This window comes from Muscardinus avellanarius (genome assembly GCF_963383645.1).
Source record: "Muscardinus avellanarius genome assembly, chromosome: 13".
Taxonomy (NCBI): domain Eukaryota; kingdom Metazoa; phylum Chordata; class Mammalia; order Rodentia; family Gliridae; genus Muscardinus; species Muscardinus avellanarius.
Window position 1 is genome coordinate 72,660,957 of NC_137799.1, and position 17,396 is coordinate 72,678,352.

At 43.1% G+C, this 17,396-nt stretch overlaps 1 protein-coding gene across 1 annotated transcript in view; it reads right to left on the reverse strand.

The window, feature by feature from the left end:
* Window positions 1-17,396, reverse strand: part of DOCK8 (dedicator of cytokinesis 8) — a gene marked incomplete at both ends in the record, with an annotated part of 237,691 nt that overhangs the window by 76,467 nt on the left and 143,828 nt on the right. The window contains 6 exons of the mRNA XM_080708606.1: window positions 1,604-1,699; window positions 6,361-6,453; window positions 10,362-10,531; window positions 12,642-12,806; window positions 14,668-14,902; window positions 15,534-15,629. Coding sequence (XP_080564732.1) covers window positions 1,604-1,699; window positions 6,361-6,453; window positions 10,362-10,531; window positions 12,642-12,806; window positions 14,668-14,902; window positions 15,534-15,629 — 855 coding nt within the window. The remainder of the gene's footprint in view (window positions 1-1,603; window positions 1,700-6,360; window positions 6,454-10,361; window positions 10,532-12,641; window positions 12,807-14,667; window positions 14,903-15,533; window positions 15,630-17,396) is intronic.

Here is a 17,396-nt window from a genome sequence, read left to right on the forward strand (position 1 = left end):
GGTGTCACATCATTCTCCTTATTTTAAAAATAAGGACTTGTGGTTGCACTTTTTGCTTTTCTGCTGGAGGAGTGATAGTAGTTGTAAGGCAAACAAATGTGCAAACTTCACATTTTTTCAACAGATATTACTACAGTTGGCACTTGTATAATATGAAGTGGGGTGCTGGGGCTAGAGAGAGGATAATGAAGAAGACAGACCCAAATCCTAGAATCTAGGTGAGACAGAAAAATAAATCACAAATTGTAGTGTCAGAAAGGAGCTAAATAGGGTATTTTTTCCCCAGTGGTACAGGGGTTCCTGGAAACCCTTCTACTTCTGGGCTACACTCCCAGACCCATTTTCATATTTTTATTTGGAAACAGGGTCTCTTAAGCCAGCGCGGCTGGCTGTGAACCTGCGCAATCCTCCTGTCTCCACCTCCCAAGTGCGGGGATTACAAGCGTGCGCCACCACGCCCGGCTTAAATAGGGTATTTTAAAGAAGAAAAGGGAGAAGATAATATGAGGTGGTCAGATAAGGGTTCTTGAGGTGGTAACATTTAAGATGAAACCTCAAGAGAATAGAGGGAAAGTAAGAGGTAGGAGATGGGAAAGAACCTGTAAAGGGAGTTGGAGCTGAAAGAGACAACCGTACCTTCAAAGAACCACAAGGGAAGCAACGTGGCTGAATGAGGGGGAATATGGCAAGAGATGAGGTTAGGGGTGGTGGAAAGGGACAGGAGTCATATAAAGGCTTTTCAGCCATGATAAAACTCTATGTTTTATCACCAGTACAACACTGACACTCACGATTTTTTTTTTTTTTTGTACTAGGGGTGGAACCCAGGGCATTCTCCATTGTATCTCCAAGCTATACCTCCACTCCTATTTTTTTTTTTTTTTTTGGTGGTACTGGGATTCCTGGAAGCCCTTCTACCTCAGGGCTACACTCCCAGACCTATTTTCATACTTTTTTTTAAAAATTTGGAAACAGGGTCTCTTAGGCCAGCGAGGCTGGCTTCGAACCTGCACAATCCTCCTAGCTCCGCCTCTCAAATGTGGGGATTACAAGTGTGAGTCACCATGCCTGGCTGCCACCCCTATTTTTTATTCTTTATTTTGAAACAGGGCCTCACTGAGTTGCAAAGGGCCTCATTAAGTAGCTGATGCTACGATCCTCCTGTCTCAGCCTCCCAAAATGCTGGGATTGCAAGCACGTGCCACCACGCTCGGCTCACTGAAGGGTTTTAAGGAGGGGGTGACACTATCTGTTTAGTTTTGGCTGCCCCGTGTAGGCTACATGGGCTGAGGGCAAAGGCGGGTGCAGGGGGGAGAGGGAGGATGTTACTGCCAGAGGTGTGTGAGCAATGATGGTGGCTTGGCCAGGTGAGGACCGTGATGAGATGCAACAGGCATCTCAGGAGGTAGATCTGCAAGGCGGAATTGATGTGGTTTGGTGGAAGATGGGTGGAGGGGTGGTGGACAGTTAGATTTCAAGGAACATTCCCAGGTGCAACTCGGTGAACCAGGGGTCAGTTCTGGATCTGGGAAACTTCACTGCCCCTCTGCCGCCTGCTTTACCTGCCCTATTGAGCACAGCTGTGAACGCACAAGAATCTCACCAGAAGCTCGAAGAAGAACCAGGCGTACTTGAAGACGGTTTCTCTCACCATTCCAGTGCTGACCACCATCTGCAGGGCGAGCTCCTCGTGGAAATGCTGACAACAACCACAGAAACCAAGCTGTGATGACAAGGCTGCAGGTCACCCCTCCCTCCCTTCTTGTTCCCAGTTTAGTAGCTTGTTAGCTCCCGAAGCAGGTGTCCTCAGCATCCTAGGCCATACGTCATGGATGGCAAGGTCAGTGCTGAGGTAAGTCCAGGCTGGAGAGTGTTTTGGTGGGCAAGGGGAAGGTTGGTGTTGGTACTCTGCAGGAGGGTGAGGTTCCCCAAAATGGACTCTATTTGGGAATAAAACTGCATCCTATGGAGAAGCATTTCAGGGCAGCAGTCAGTACTGGTGGCGCTGAGTGCAAGGAGAGGAATGGTGTGCCACCGTCACACAGAGTGACCCTGTGCGAGCCTTTCCTCTTTGTGCTCTCGTTCCTCATCCATAAACACAGTTGATTGGTAGCAATGTTTTTCACATTTGAACGTGTTGGCAGCATCCCCTGGAGAGTTTGATAAAGCACAGTGGCTGGGCACCACTCACGATTCTGCCAGTAGGTCTGGGCAGAACCTGAGAATGTGTATGTCCACCAAGTTCCCAGGGGATGTCACACTTTGAGGATCACTGTTAGTATTCAACTCCTTTTTTGACTGGAACATTTTTCTTTGCAGACTTCTACCATGCAAGTGCGATTGGATGGGTTTATGAGTGGATCCTCTGCACTAAGAGATAGTGATCACCCGAACCCATAGCTTTAGACTGGAACACCCCTCAGTTCTATTTCATACCTTTGCTTCCCTCTCAGGCATCTGCCTGCTCGAGAGCAAATTTAGCAGGCAGTGAAGTTTACCTTCCATCCTTACGTTACTTCAGCTTATCTGGGTATTTAATATCCTGGACAGTAGTTTACATGGGGAAAAAGTTCAGGACTAAGATAGGGTTATAAAGTCATTTCAGTGGGGTTGATATTGTGTTTGTTCCTGAGGATGGAATTTAGGGGCATTCTACCTTAGAGCTACACCCCCAACCATTTTTGTTTGTTTGTTTAGTTGGTTGTTTTTTGCAGTACTGGGGATGTTAACCCAGGGGCATTCTACCTCCGAGCTATACCCCAGCCCTATTTTTATTCTTTTTTTGTGTGTGTGTGGTACTGGGGGTGGAACCCAGAGGCTTTCTACCTCCGAGCTATACTCCCAGACCTTTTTAATATTTTATTTGGAAACAGGGTCTCACTAAGTTGCTGAAAGCCTCACTAAGTAGCTGAGGCTGGCTTTGAACCCGTGTGATCCTCCTGTCTCAGCCTCCCAAGTGCGGGGATTACAAGCGTGCACCACCACGCCCGGCAGCCCTATTTTTATTCTTTATTTTGAAACATGGTCTCACTGAATTGCAAAGGGCATTACTAAGTAGTTGAGGCTATTTGCGAACCGCGATCCTCCTGTCTCAGCCTCCCAAATGCTGGAATTATAGGCATGCACCACAATGCCTGGATACCCCCAACTGTTTTTATGTTTTTTGCTTTGAAACAGGGTCTTGTTAGGTTGCTGAGAGTCTCAGTACATTGCAGAGGTTGACTTTGAACCTTCAATCCTCCTGTCTCAGCCTCCCAAGTACTGGGATTATTACAGGTATGTACCACCACACCTGGCTCTGATACTGTCTTTAGCTCAAACTGTAAAGTCCTGCATCTTGGGAATGCTCTTAATCCTGGGCAAACCATGACTAAAATCAAAAGTAATATTTGGAAAATTTCTGTGGCTTTCATTCATCCTATACCTGTGAAACCTAGGATAAATACATATAAACTCATTTTTTTAATTGCTCAGTGGCTAAGTAAGTTAAAAATATTTGACGATTCTAATATTATAGGCTTATGTGGAAGTAAAGTTTTAGAGTCAACCTAAAGCAAAAATGGTAACAAAGATTGCTCTTGACAATCCTTTAAGTTACCCACAAAATACAATATGTGTGCAATGAAATTTACTAATCTTTATGGATATTAAAATTTGAGAGGTACGAGCCGGGCGTGGTGGCGCACGCTTATAATCCCCGCGCTTGGGAGGCAGAGACAGGAGGATCATGCAGGTTCGAAGCCAGCCATGCGTGCTGTCTTAGGAGACCCTGTTTCCAAATAAAAAAAAAAATGTAACAATAGGTCTGGGAGTGTAGCCCAGAGGTAGAAGGGCTTCCAGGAACCCCAGTACACCAAAAAAAAAAAAAAAAAAAAAATTTGAGAGGTACTGCGCTGGGCGTGGTGGTGCACGCTTGTAATCCTTGCACTTGGGAGGTGGAGACAGGAGGATCGCACAGGTTCAAAGCCAGCATCACTGGCTTAAGAGACCCTGTTTCCAAATTAAAAAAAAAATTAAAAATAGGTCTGGGAGTATAGCCTGGGGGTAGAAGGGTTTCCAGGAACCCCAGTACCAACAACAACAAAATATTTGAGAGGTACTTAGCTAAACTAGAAGGAGACAAATGGAAAATCTCTGTGTAGCTGTCTGCATGTTCTGACTACTTCAGTCCCTAGCCAATTCAGCCCATCCTTGGCTGGCTTCACTTTATTTCATAGGTTAATCAAACCTTAATAATCTGAATACATGTGAGCATATGTTTTGCTGCTCTGAGTCGTAACGATCTCTGCCATTTTGGAGAGGTGTGGGGCTGAGTTTTAATCTTGCAGGAGGTCAGTGGTGCTCATGATGTAACTTGGTACACCTCCATCTTCCCATGGTAGGAAGGATGTGCTCCCCCAGCTTCAGAGTCAGCCTCTGGAAATAGGTCAGTTTGACTGCCAGAGTCTTATGGCAGGAAGAGATTAGACAAAGATAAGCTGCTTCTTAAAGCAATTTATGGTGCTTACTGGGCAGTGTTATTACAAGAGCACCTTGCTCCAGAGGTTATATAAAATAGCCAAGCTGCAAAATTCTGTTTGCTGAGCTATAAAGGAAACACACTGGTTAAACTTCCCTCTGAAATGAAATTATTCTCTTCTGGTCATTGCTGATCAAAACGAGGCAATTGCAAAACCAAACAGGATTTGCCTTAAGGAAGTCGGGCTGTAGGCAAACAATAGTTTTTCAGAAGGAAAGTAGTACTTGTAACCAGTCATTGCAAAGGGCTGTGACAGCCTAATGCTACTGTTTAGAGTAGGTGACAAATTAGATTTTAGCCTAACACCATCTTTCACTTCTTCCTTTTATAGTTAAATCCTGGTTCTTGCTCCTGACATATGGTGCCTGGATTACTGCGGAGTCTGCAGCACCGGGCGCTGGCGGTGTCTCCCAGGCCTCATATTGCTCCGGTCCAAAGACAGCTGTGCTGAGCCTCACCCCCTTTGCCTGTTTGTTTGTTTGTTTGTTTGTTTGCGGGTCTGGGGATGGAACCCAGGGGCAGTCAACCTCCAAGCTACACCCCCTGCCCTATTTTTTTTTTTAATTCCTTATTATGAAACCGGATCTCACTGAGTTGCAGTGGGCCTCACTAAGTAGCTGAGGCTGTCCGCGGACCACAATCCTCAGGTCTCAGCCTCCCGAATGCTGGGATTACAAGCGTGCGCCACCACATCCGGCTTCTTTGCCTGTTTAGTAAACTTTGTCCTATAGTGTTAGCTGTGGCAAATAGCTTCCTTTGTTACTCTTTGCAATTATTATATTTACATTTTAATTAGGATCTTGAAAGATATGTAAGACCTTAACTTAAGAAGTCCCTATAATGCTGAGGCCCTTGGGTACCTAGCACACAGGTCAACTTGGCAGATAGCTAGCTTGACAGATAGCTTCTGTTCCCTAAACACGGTCCTTAAACCACACCAACTGTGACTATGATTAAGTTTAAGGAGTTTTACACCTTGTAAACTTTCTGAGCTCAGAAGTAAGGAATTAGCATTTCATACTATTTTATACATACATATTTCAAATTTCAATAATTTAATGTTTTAATATTTATTTTCAGCTATTATTTCATATATCAATTATTTAATATTTTAATTATTTCATATTTCAGTATATAGTACTGAAATAATTGATACCAGAAGTATATTGTCATTCACTTCTGTCAAGAAAGAATTGTTTCTGGCTCTTCTTCTACTAGAAAAGAGGCTAATGCCTTGGTTCTCAAAGTGTAGTCTCTGGACCAGTGTTAGCTGGGAACTTGTCAGAGATGCAAGTTCTGGGGCCCTGGTTCAGACCTATTTATTTATTTTTTTATTTTTATTTTTTGTGGTACTGGGGGTGGAACCAAGGGGCATTCTACCTCCGAGGTATATCCCCCAGCCCTATATTTTATTATTTATTCTGAAACAGGGTCTCACTGAGTTACAGAGGGCCTCACTAAGTAGCTGAGGCTGTCCCTGAACTGGGATCCTCCTGTCTCAACCTCCTGAATCCTGGGATTACAAGCGTGTGTCACCACGCCCAACCTGGCTCAGACCTATTGAATCAGAAACTCTGGGGGTAGGGTCCAGCAGTCAGTTTTAAGAAGTCTTCCAGGTGATTCTAATGCATGCGTACATTGAGGCAGTAAGTGGTGAAAAATGGGGGTGGTGGTGGTAAGGGGTGGAGTTGTGAAAGTGTGTGATTGTGTGTGGTGTGTGTGTGTGCGTGCAGGGGACAGGTGGGAGAGCACTTTGAGCACGTCTGTTTATAGTCATAATGCAGGGGCACAGGCAAATCCTTCCTGGTCCTGGAACTGTCCCAACACCGCTCAGTAAGTACCTTCTTGCTGGCTGGCCTTGGGGCTGCAGGTGAGCCTGGAACGTCACTGTTGCCCGAGCAATAGTAGGACATCCTGCTGCAGTTGCGATCAGTCTGAAACAGAAGCCAAGACTTGACAGTCAACTGACAGGACACACTGAGAAGGTAGAAATCACTACCTCAGATTGCATTTTTAATATATTTCTTGTCTTTTTTCTTCTTCTGGCTACACGGGTAAAATAATTGCCATGTAAATATATAAAGGAAAGCAAAGAAGGCAAATCTAAGCTGGGCATGATGGCACACGCTTGTAATCCCAGTACTAGAGAGGCTGAGACAGGAGGATCACAAATTCATGCCCAGCATTAGCTACTTAGTGAGGCCTTTTGCAATTTAGTGAGACCCTGTTTCAAAATATAGAAGAAAAAAAAAAGAAAAAGAACCTGGCATGGTGGTGCACACTTGTAATCTCAGCATCTGGGATACTGAGACAGGAGGGCCCTGATTTGCAGACAGCCTGAGCTACTTAGTGAGGCCCTTTGCAATTCAGTGAGATCCTGTTTTAAAATTAAAAAAAAAAAATAGGACTGGGATGTATCTAAGAAGTAGAATATCTTTGGGTTCCATCCCAGTAACACACACACACACACACACACACACACACACACACACACACACACATAAAAGGCTGGGGTTATAGCTTGGAGGTAGAATGCCCATCCCTAATACCTAGAGAAGAGAGAGAGAGAGAGAGAGAGAGAGAGAGAGAGAGAGAGAGAGAGAGAGAAGGCAAGTCTACACCTAATTCCACTTGTTCCTAAAATGATCACTATTAATAATTTTGTGTGCCTATAAATAAAAACTATAAGAATTAGGTACCAAATGATCCCTAATATTCTGCGTCAAATTTTATTTGGTGAGCATAAAAGAAAGTGTGTGGGAAGAGTGCCTCCCTGAGGTGTCGTGTAGTACTGTACTCAGCCTCCTAAACACTAACAAATTGTCAAAAACCACTTCTGAATGGAAGGATCATGCTCTTAGTTTTGACTGGGCAAACATTTATTTCTGGGAAATGTTAACCTGGTCAACATAGAGATTTAATATTGTTACTACTATTAGAGGAAACTACAAAGATCAAGGCTGGCAATAATAGCTGTCAATCACTTCTCCCTTGTGCAATCAGAAAATGGTATTAAAGAGGTCTTAAATATGAGGTGAAAGAGCGCTGTCCTCGCAAATGTTTAAAATGGCTCCCAGTGGGAGGGCCCCCTTTGGAGCATTTGTTAGTGTCTGTGCTGTAACTATTTCCATCGTGATTCCAGTTCCTCACCATGGCGTCATGGTAGAGTTGGGAAGGGATGTGCAGCAGCAAACCATGAGACAGTATTTCCACCATGCAGAAATAAAGGGTCTCGCTAAGTTGCTGAGGCTGGCCATGAACCGTGATACTCCTGTTTCAGCGTCCCCAGAACCAGGATTATAGGCATTTGCCACCATGCTGGGCCTCTATGATTTATTTTTAATAATGTATATTTCATAAATGGCTTCAAAAGATTCTAGAAAACTTACCATTTGGCTCTCAGAAACTGGTGTAATCCAGCTCCAACATATCCCAGGATTGATGTTTGCAGGTCAAAAAGAATTGAATATCAACAGTTTCATATGGTTTAAACCTATTGTTCTTCAGGAGTAAAGCCAATGTTTCTTTAAAGATTTACAGATGATTCTTGAATTCATTGAGGGGTCAGGTCTTTTGCAAGGAGGATAGAGGCCCAGGAAAGGTAAGCAATTGCCTAGGCCCACGCTGCTGGGTGGTGTCAGCATCCAAACCCCAATCTTACTCTCTAGATTTCCTTCCCCACACCATAAGATTTTACTAGAGTGGAATTTGTAAAGGAAACAAGGTCCAAAACTAGAGATTTTGATTTCTACTAATCAGAAGAAATGACATTATCTTAAAAGCTAATCATCACAAACCACAGATAATGGGGAAAATTCAGGCTAAGATTTCATGGTAGCTAGTTGAGGAGGGATTACAAGCACGCTTGTAGTCCCAGTACTTGGGAGGCTGAGACAGGATGATCATGTGTCTGAGGCCGGTGTTCAGTAATTTAGCAAGACCTTGTTTGTTTCAAAATAAAAAATAAAAGGGCTAAGGGTATAACTCAGAGGTAGAACACACTAGGTTTAATTCCTGATCACACACATACACGTACATACACACACATGAACAAAAAAGAATTCATGGTAATTTTTTGAATATGCTAAAAACCACTAGGTAATATACTTTAAAAAGGTGTATTTTATGGTACATGAATTACATTATATTTTTTAAAAATTACAAGTAAGGCCGAGCATGGTGGCACACGCTTGTAATTCCAGCACTTGGGAGGCTGAGACAGGAGGATTGCACAGATTCAAAGCCAGCCTCAGCTACTTAGTGAGGCTCTCAGCAACTTAGTGAGACCCTGTTCCCAAATAAAGTATAAAATAGGTCTGGGAGTGTAGCCCAGAGGTACAAAAGCCCCTGGGTTCCACCCCCAGTACCACACACAAGAAAAAATTCAAGTAAGAATCATTCAACAAAATACTATTACATATCAAAGTCACGAAAAATAAGGAAAGTCTAAGAAATCATCACCAGCAAGAGGGGCCTTAAGGACACATGACTATAGAATCTCATATTGTATCCTGGATAGCATCCTGTAACCAAAAAGAACATTAGGGAAAAATTGAGGAAATCTGAATACAGTATGAAATTAAGTTAATGAAAATAATGTAAAAGTACTGGTTCATTAATTACGATATGTGTATATTCTAATGCAAATGTTATTAACCAGGAAACTGGACCATATAAAACCTTTGTGTACTTTGTAGGCAAAAATTCTGTAATTTTAAAATTCTAAAACTATTCTAAAATTAAAAATTTAGGAGGAAAAAATAAAGACAAATGACTCTAAAAGACATTTATAAAAAGAAGATATACAAGAGCTTATAGGATTTATCATGGCTGGCCGAGATAGTTGGCCAGAACAGCTTTAGATTGTTATCGTTTGCCTTTGTTCTTTGGGATTATTATCATTCTCTGAGTTTTTTTTTCTTGGTGGTACTGGGGTTCCTGGAAGCCCTTCACTTCCGGGCTACACTCCCAGACCTATTTTTAGATTTTTATTTGGAAACAGGGTCTCCTAAGCCAGTGCGTGCGGCTGGCTTTGAACCTGCGCGATCCTCCTGTCTCTGCCTCCTAAGCGCGGGGATTACAAGTGTGCGCCACCACACCCGGCTCTCTGAGATAATTAAACTGTAGATGTTATGAATATAAAAGACAGATATTTAAAAAGACAAAAAAATCAAAAGACAATCTTTGTAGGCATGAAAAAAGTTAAAGCTAAATTTCTCTTCCTGGAAAAGAAAATTCACAGAATTCATTGACTCGTATGGATAAGGCAGGGAGACTCTAAAAATCTCCTACCAGTGTTAACTAATTCAGCAGTTTCTTCAATGCCAGTCTTGTGGCTTTATCTTTCAGAAAGGCCTCCATCATTTCAGAAGAAAAGATTAATCACTCAAGGTGAACGCTGTGGAGCTGACCAACACAACCGGCAAGTGTAGTAGCTGCTTTTGTGTTATTTCTCCAATAACAAGTTAAAAAATACTTGGAAAAAATGCTTGGAGAAGTACAAGTTAAAAATTAAAAAAAAAAGCCTTTGCAAAGCTACAGTTGCATGAGAAGAATAATTTCTGTGTTGTGTTTCACTGTAGAATGTGATGATTGTCAACAGTGAATTAAATATTTAAAAATAGCTATAAGACAGGATTGTGAGAGTTCTCACCACCAAGAAATGGTAACTGTGTGTGGTGATGGGTATGTTAAACATGCTGATTTGTTTGTTGCAGTGTACAGAAATATCACATTGTATCCTATAAATATTTATGTTTATTATGTGTCAGTTAAAAACAAAAACAAAGCAAAAAGCATGTGTCCCCCCCCCACTCCCCCCGCAGTGGGACATCTTCCCTACCTTTGAAGACATGATGTTTTTAACCTCCTCATCAGCTGCAGAGTGCGTCCCTGCCAGGTCCGGGTTGCTGCTGCTCATCACTCGGGCCTGTAGCAGCTTTGAACTCACGGCGGCAGCTGAGGTGCGTCCATAGGTGTGGTAGCGAGGGTCCGGGAGGGCGGCGGGGCCACCTGCACCCCACCAGACAGACGCATCAACAGGGAGGACCAGAATCACAGACCCCAAGAAGGTACCAGAGGGATGGAGTGGGTGGTGGGATGGAAACCTATCAGATTGGCCTGGGAATTAGTTTCATTTTCACAAGCCTGGGGTAGGGGCAGGGGGCAGTGTTTTGGGGGGAGTGGAGAGGGTGGGTGCAGCAGAGGTGCTGAGGATGGTGAACTGGAGACACAGGCCACAGCTCCAGCCTCTTATGATAACAGAGACATGGAACTCAGGGTCACCAAACTTCTGATTTCTCAAGAGAAGGTGGAAATGTGGTTATTCTCAATCAATATTATTTATTTATTTATTTATTTATTTATTTATTTATTTATTTATTTGCAGTACTGGGGATGGAACCCAGGGGCATTCCACCTCCGAGTTATACCCCAAGCCCTATTGTTTTCTTCTTTCTTTCTCCTTCCTTCCTTCCTTCCTTCCTTCCTTCCTTCCTTCCTTCCTTTCTTTATTTTGGTGGTACTGGGGGTGGAATCCAGAGGCTTTCTACCTCAGGGCTATACTCCCAGACCTATTTTATACTTTATTTGGAAATAGAGTCTCACTAAGTTGCTGAGAGCCTCACTAAGTAGCTGAGGCTGGCTTTGAACCTGTGTATCCTCCTGTCTCAGCTTCCCAAGTGCTGGGATTACAAGTGTGCGCCACCACACCTGGCTCATTCTTTATTTTGAAACAAGGTTTCACTGACTTGCAAAGGGTCTCACTAAGTAACTGAGGCTGTCCATTAACTATGATGCTCCTATCAGCTTCTCAAATGCTGGGATTACAAGCATGAGCCACCACAACCAGCTCTGATCAATATTTAAATGATAACAACTTTATAATTCATGTAGTAATGTTTTTTGTGATTCAAAATCCCATCATCTGAATCTTACAAGGACAAGTGTATATAATGTCTGGAGGTTTTTCACTTTTAAGTACATATATGTCTCCAAAATCAGTCTATACCAGATTTTTAAATTACCAGCATTACTGATTTACATGAAAAGAGGCTCCACAGATTAATAAAGTGCCAAGTTTATTTGGGTGTGGAATTTTCTAAACTCATTATTGTTACTATTTATATCATGCTGGCCAGAAGTTCTACTTGATTATTACCTATATAAATAATTAAAGAGAATAGCAGATTATTATTGTTGCTTAAAGAGTTTGGTGAAAATGATAAAAATGATAAAATGGATTTATTTATATTTTGTTTTAAAAAAATTATTAATGCCTTATACATCAGGCTGAGGTTCATCAATGTGATAACGTGGTGGCACATGCTTGTAATCCCAACATTTGGGAAGCTGAGACAGGAGAATCTTAGCAGCTAGCCTCAGCTACTTAATGAGATCCTTTGCAACTCAGTGAGACTTTGTATCAAAATAAAAAATAAAAAAGAAGGGCCGGGGGGTGTAGCTTGGAGGTAGGATGCCCCAGGTTTCTATCCCTGGTACTGCAAAAAAAAAAAAAAAATGCACACAGCTCTTGGTGTCATTCGTGTATGAGTGTGTGTGCGCGTGCACTACTGGAGATTTAACCCAGGGGCATTCTACCTCCAAGCTACACCCTCAGCCCTATTTTATTTTGTAGTTTAAAAATTTATTTATTTTATTTTGTATTTTGAAACAGGTTCTCACCAAGATGCTGAGAGCCTTGTTGAGCCTGGCCACCATTCATATATATTTTGATAAGGAAAAGTGTAAGAACCACTGCTAGAAGTGCCAAGGAATGGATATGATTTACTGTGCCCTTACTGCCCGAGAACCCTAGGTCATAGCCAATGCCTCTCCATCTTCTAGACAAAGAGAACTTCAACCAAATCCTAAACTGGCAACTGAGTAAAGATCACTGGGATATTACTAAATGGGGAGAGAAAAATAACTTAGAACACAAAAAAAGTGGGACAGTGGAGGAGAGGAAAAAAATGGGGAAAGAAATGTTCAATTTCAGCACTTCAGTGTTTATTCTGAAAAATGAAATGAACCTTGATGTGTTCTACTTTTTCTCGAGTGGCCCTGCAGTGGTCTGGGGGTGGGTACCCTGCCCGCCAAGTCCCTTCTCAGGCATCAGCGCTACCTGACTTGGGCGAGTCTCTGTGCAGCTCGGGCAGGCGGAAGACGTAGTGCACATAGGAGGCCAGCAGACAGTTCCTCCCGTGCTGGTCCTTACTCAGGTCCTTGCTGTTGTGCAGACTGTTGGCAATGGCCACCACGGACTCAAAGGCGAACTGGGAGAAGTTGGCTGAGGAACCAAGAGAAAAGTGAACCGGAGTGGAAGGTTCTCACCGCGGGCAACAAGGAATCCTGACTGCTGAGCACCTTACCTGGCTACGGGGTGAGGCCCACTACCCCAGACATATCACACTCCCCCTGCTTCCTCCCCCACCGGCACAGTGGGTTTCTGTGACCAAGACACATTCAGAGGTCCACCCTCTCTATATCCTGCTGTAAGCTGGGGCAAGCAGGGAGACCTTCAGGCTGTTATTAGAATCATCTGGACATCTGTCAGAAATGCAAGTTCTCTGGCCCACCTAAATCCAACGAACAGAATCTGCATGTGAGTTAGATGCCCAAGTGGCTCAGGAGACGATGGCTTGAGACAAGCTGAGGCACAGCATTGACTCTTGAACAGATCAATCTAAAAACGCATGTGTGCTGTGTCATTCCCTTGTGGGTCCATACAGAGGACTGGCTTGCTGTCAGTGCCCTTTGGTTCTGGTGGGCCAGCCCCGCCATTGTGGCTTCAACCTCCTTATCCAGCTTTGTTCCCCTTTCTGCTCCACTTCAACTTTCTTTCCAGTGAGATAGCTGCCGTACTGTCCCCTGAATGCCTTCTCTTCCCTTCCTCTGTGACTTGGCTCGTGTCTTGACTGCTGTCCTCACCTAGAAAGTCTTCATTTATTCTATTTGCAAAATCACCCACACCCTTCGATGCTCTGCACGAGTCCCACCTTGCCCACAAAGCTTCTGCTGCTGCACAGTACAGGCTTCAGTAAATCTGAATCACACGATTCTCCAGCTGTTTCTGGTGGTAAACTCAGCCTCTCAAAGAGGCTGGAAACCCTTCCAGTCCAAGTGCATTTCTCACACTTTATTGTCCTTCCCCCCACCCCACCGCACCCCACCCCACAGTGCCTTCCATAGTGCCAAACAGGGTAGGTTCTGAATAGATGCTTGGAGACTATGCTCTTCCACTTTGATAGTCAAGAAAACACTTTGTTGGCTAAGAAAACAAAGAATCTTAGAGGTGAAATAAATTCACGAATTACCAGGAATGGAATTTGAAAGACTTCCTATGATATGTTACAAGGCCTTCTACTTTGCCAACAAATGTCTGATGGGTTGTTAAAAGTAGTACTAAGAACCTGGCATCCCTGCCTCCATTTTGCATCTGTCTCCCTTGCTCTGAGTCCCTTCAGATTCCAGGAACAAAAGGTCTAAAAGATAAACATCTATGATAAGTCCGAGATGACCCCGGGGCAACAGAAACTTTCTTATCAAAGACAAGACCACTCCTGACCATTCCTGAGCTAATGATGGAAAGAATCACACCTGACTGAGATCACCTGCTTTGGTATCTGTGCAGGACCTCCCTCTAGGCAAACCCCCAAAGCTTAGATTCATTCTTTTTTTTTTTTTAATAGATACAACCTCAAAGTCTTCATCAGCCCCTTGAATACAGAGCCAAGGTCATGGGTCTCCTTGTCTTCCCAGTGTAGCTATGCTGATTAAAATTTCTTGCTTGCTTTTCATCATTCTCTTTTCTGTTTGGTTTTGGGAGCAAGTGGTTAGACCTGATTGGTTGCATCCCCAGCAGAGTCAGGTCTCTGGCTTAGGATTCTGGTAAAATCATTCAATCATGTTTATGAAGAAAGCTATAATATTTGGAATCCTATTTTCATGTTCTTTTATTTTTGTTTCTTCTCAAACACATACTGAGTCTCCAAGAGGAAAATGCACTAGACGTGGCTTTCCTTGAACTCCCATTATCAGTGCAAAGGAAGATCACATCGTTCCTGGATTTCTGGGAAACTACATTTCATTAAGTAGGGCACCACCAGCCTGGCCCCACCTGCCTGCTTTGCCTGGCCCATGGGCCTCACCTGTCTGGCCAGCGATGACCATGGGCTGCACGGACAGCTGGAAGAGCTTGTCAAGCAGCAGGTGCAGGAAGAGCACGAGGGGCTCGAGGCGGGAGGAGTTCAGGCAGATGATGCTGAGCTTTAGCTCATGCTCCAGAGCGCTCTCGCTGATCTTCTGGTCCAGCACGCGGATGGGGAAGGTCACCTGGCTCTCTAGGGAGTGGCAGAGGGTGAAGAACTTCTCCAGGTGGTTGTCCTAGGGAGGCACAAGGCAGAAGGCCTTCGTGAGATTTTATTCCACCAATGTTCACCCAGGGATTCATAAAGATAATCCAACAGCTCTTACGGGCATGACCTCATGGCCATAAGACCTCTTAGTTTCATATCAGAAGTTCTAACTTGTGGCCATTTCAGACCAAGGTAATGAATGCTTTGTAGAATGCGGTGAAAACAAAATGATTTCGGCTCTGATGCATTTGCAAGCAGAGGCCAGCATGTACACACGCTGCTGAAAAAGGGCCTGGGCAGATGTAGGCAGAGCTGGGATTTATCTACAAAGCTGGTAAGATGACAGATGTGCAGAGAGAAACAAGGTCATAGCAGAAAAGTGTTTAGGTCAAGTCTCCCCACACAGTTTCTCAAGTAACAGAACAGGTCCTAGTTTTGTTCATTGAGTGCTCAACATCCTAAGGCCTTTCTATGATAAATGAGACCTGAATAGACGTGTGAGCCCCCACAAATAACTGAAAATTAGTTCTTATTTGTCCATAGGCAAAGAACTGCATTGATCTTTCACTGGCCTGCCATGCCAACGTTTCCCTGCTGTATCTCCATCTTCCAGACCAGGCTGTTGGATTTGATGCAAAGTTGGCCTTGATGGTCCTTACCTGGGTGTGAACGGATGACACAGCTTGCACTTCAATATTAAACACTCCCTTATGTCCTTCCGCCCACTTGATGGGAGGATTCTGTAAAGGGACTTTCTGTATTGATGAGAAAAAGAAACATAAAAGATTAGCAATCCAATCCCGTTTCCTGATGGAAAACAAGCAATGGAAAACAACTAGACTGTAATGTTGGTTCCTCCAAACAGAAATCTCCCCTGAAAAGTACTATAACTGGACTTGGAGTCAAGGGCCTTGGGTTCAACTTCAATTCTGCACCAAATTAGTCATTTTCACTTTGACAAGTTAATTGCATTTTCTGGGCCTTTGTGTTCTCATGTTGGAGAGAGGATTGAATTGAGGGATCTGTCTCTAAGCTCCCATCCAGCATTGATGATCTTTGATTCTAGGAATTGGAATAAAGTAATTTTCCAACCAATTTTTTCATTTATTAGAAATGTCAAGACAAAATATAGAATAACTACACAGCATGGGACATTTCATTGCATTTGAATACTGGAAGTTACTTCCCATTTTAACAAGTGTTTCCAGGTAGGGGTCTTGTTTGTCTCCTGCTAACTGATAATAACTCCTTACTGTCGCCTTTATGAGAGATTGAACCCAGAGATGCTCTACAACTGAACTATATCCCCAGACTTTTTTTACTTTTTGTACTGGGATAGGGTCTCACTAAATTTGCTAAGCTGTCCAGGCTGGCCTTAGTCTTGAGATCCTCTTGCCTCAGCCTCCCAAGTATCAGCACAGCTATCATAACTGTCATTCATTATAATCATTTATACCAGCTATTTATCAATACCTTTGTAGGCCTTACAGACAAATTCTTGCCTTAAATTCCAAATAGAATCTGGGAGTGGTGACACCCACCTGTAATCCCAATGCTTGGGAGACTGAGACAGGAAGATCACAGGTTTGAGGACAGTCTCAGCAAGTAGTAAGACTCTCATAAACCTACTTAGTGAGCCTATTTTATTTTTATTTTCAAAATAAAAATATGTACATTTTGAATATATATTTTGAAAAATAAATATATATATTTTATTTTGAAAATGAAAATAAAATAGACCTGGGAGTGTGGCTCAAAGCTAGAATAAAATAAAAATAAAATAGAGCTGGGAGTGTAGCTCAAAGCTAGAGTTCAATCCCTAGCACCACAAAAAAAGAAAGAAAATTCCCAGTAAAATGATGTTCCTTTAGTTCTTTAGACATACTCTATGGTGTTAAGCAAGAAGTACCTAACCTGGGTTTTGTGTCGCTGTCGTTTTAACAGGAGAAAGGATGCTCTACTTGCCTGGGTGGGAGATATACATGGATGGAGACCTATGGAATTATCTAAGATGGTAACAAACTGGGGCCCAAGGCTTGCTATGGCCCACAGATGGCTTCTGTTTGGCCCATAGAGTGTTGAAAACTTTTTTGCACTAGTTACCAACATCCAAAAGTCAGAAAATTTCATTAAAATCTTGCTTCTTAGCCGGGTGTGGTGGCGCATGCTTGTAATCCCCACACTTGGGAGGCGGAGGCAGGAGGATCGTGCGCAGGTTCAAAGCCAGCCTTGCTGGCTTAAGAGACCCTATTTCCAAATTAAAAAAAATTATACATATATATTAGGTGTCTGGGAGTGTAGCCCAGATGTAGAAGGGTTTCCAGGAACCCCAATACCACCAAAAAAAGTTTTTTTGCTTCTTTTTGAAAAAGGAAAGATAAGAAACCAGTGATCTTGCATCCCAGTATGGTACCAATCTGTGGAGCAGGAGGGTAGCTGTGGGAGACCTTATTTTAAAATAAAAAATAAAAAATGTTTGGGAATGTAGCTCAGAGGTAGATTGTCCCTGGGTTCAGTCCCCA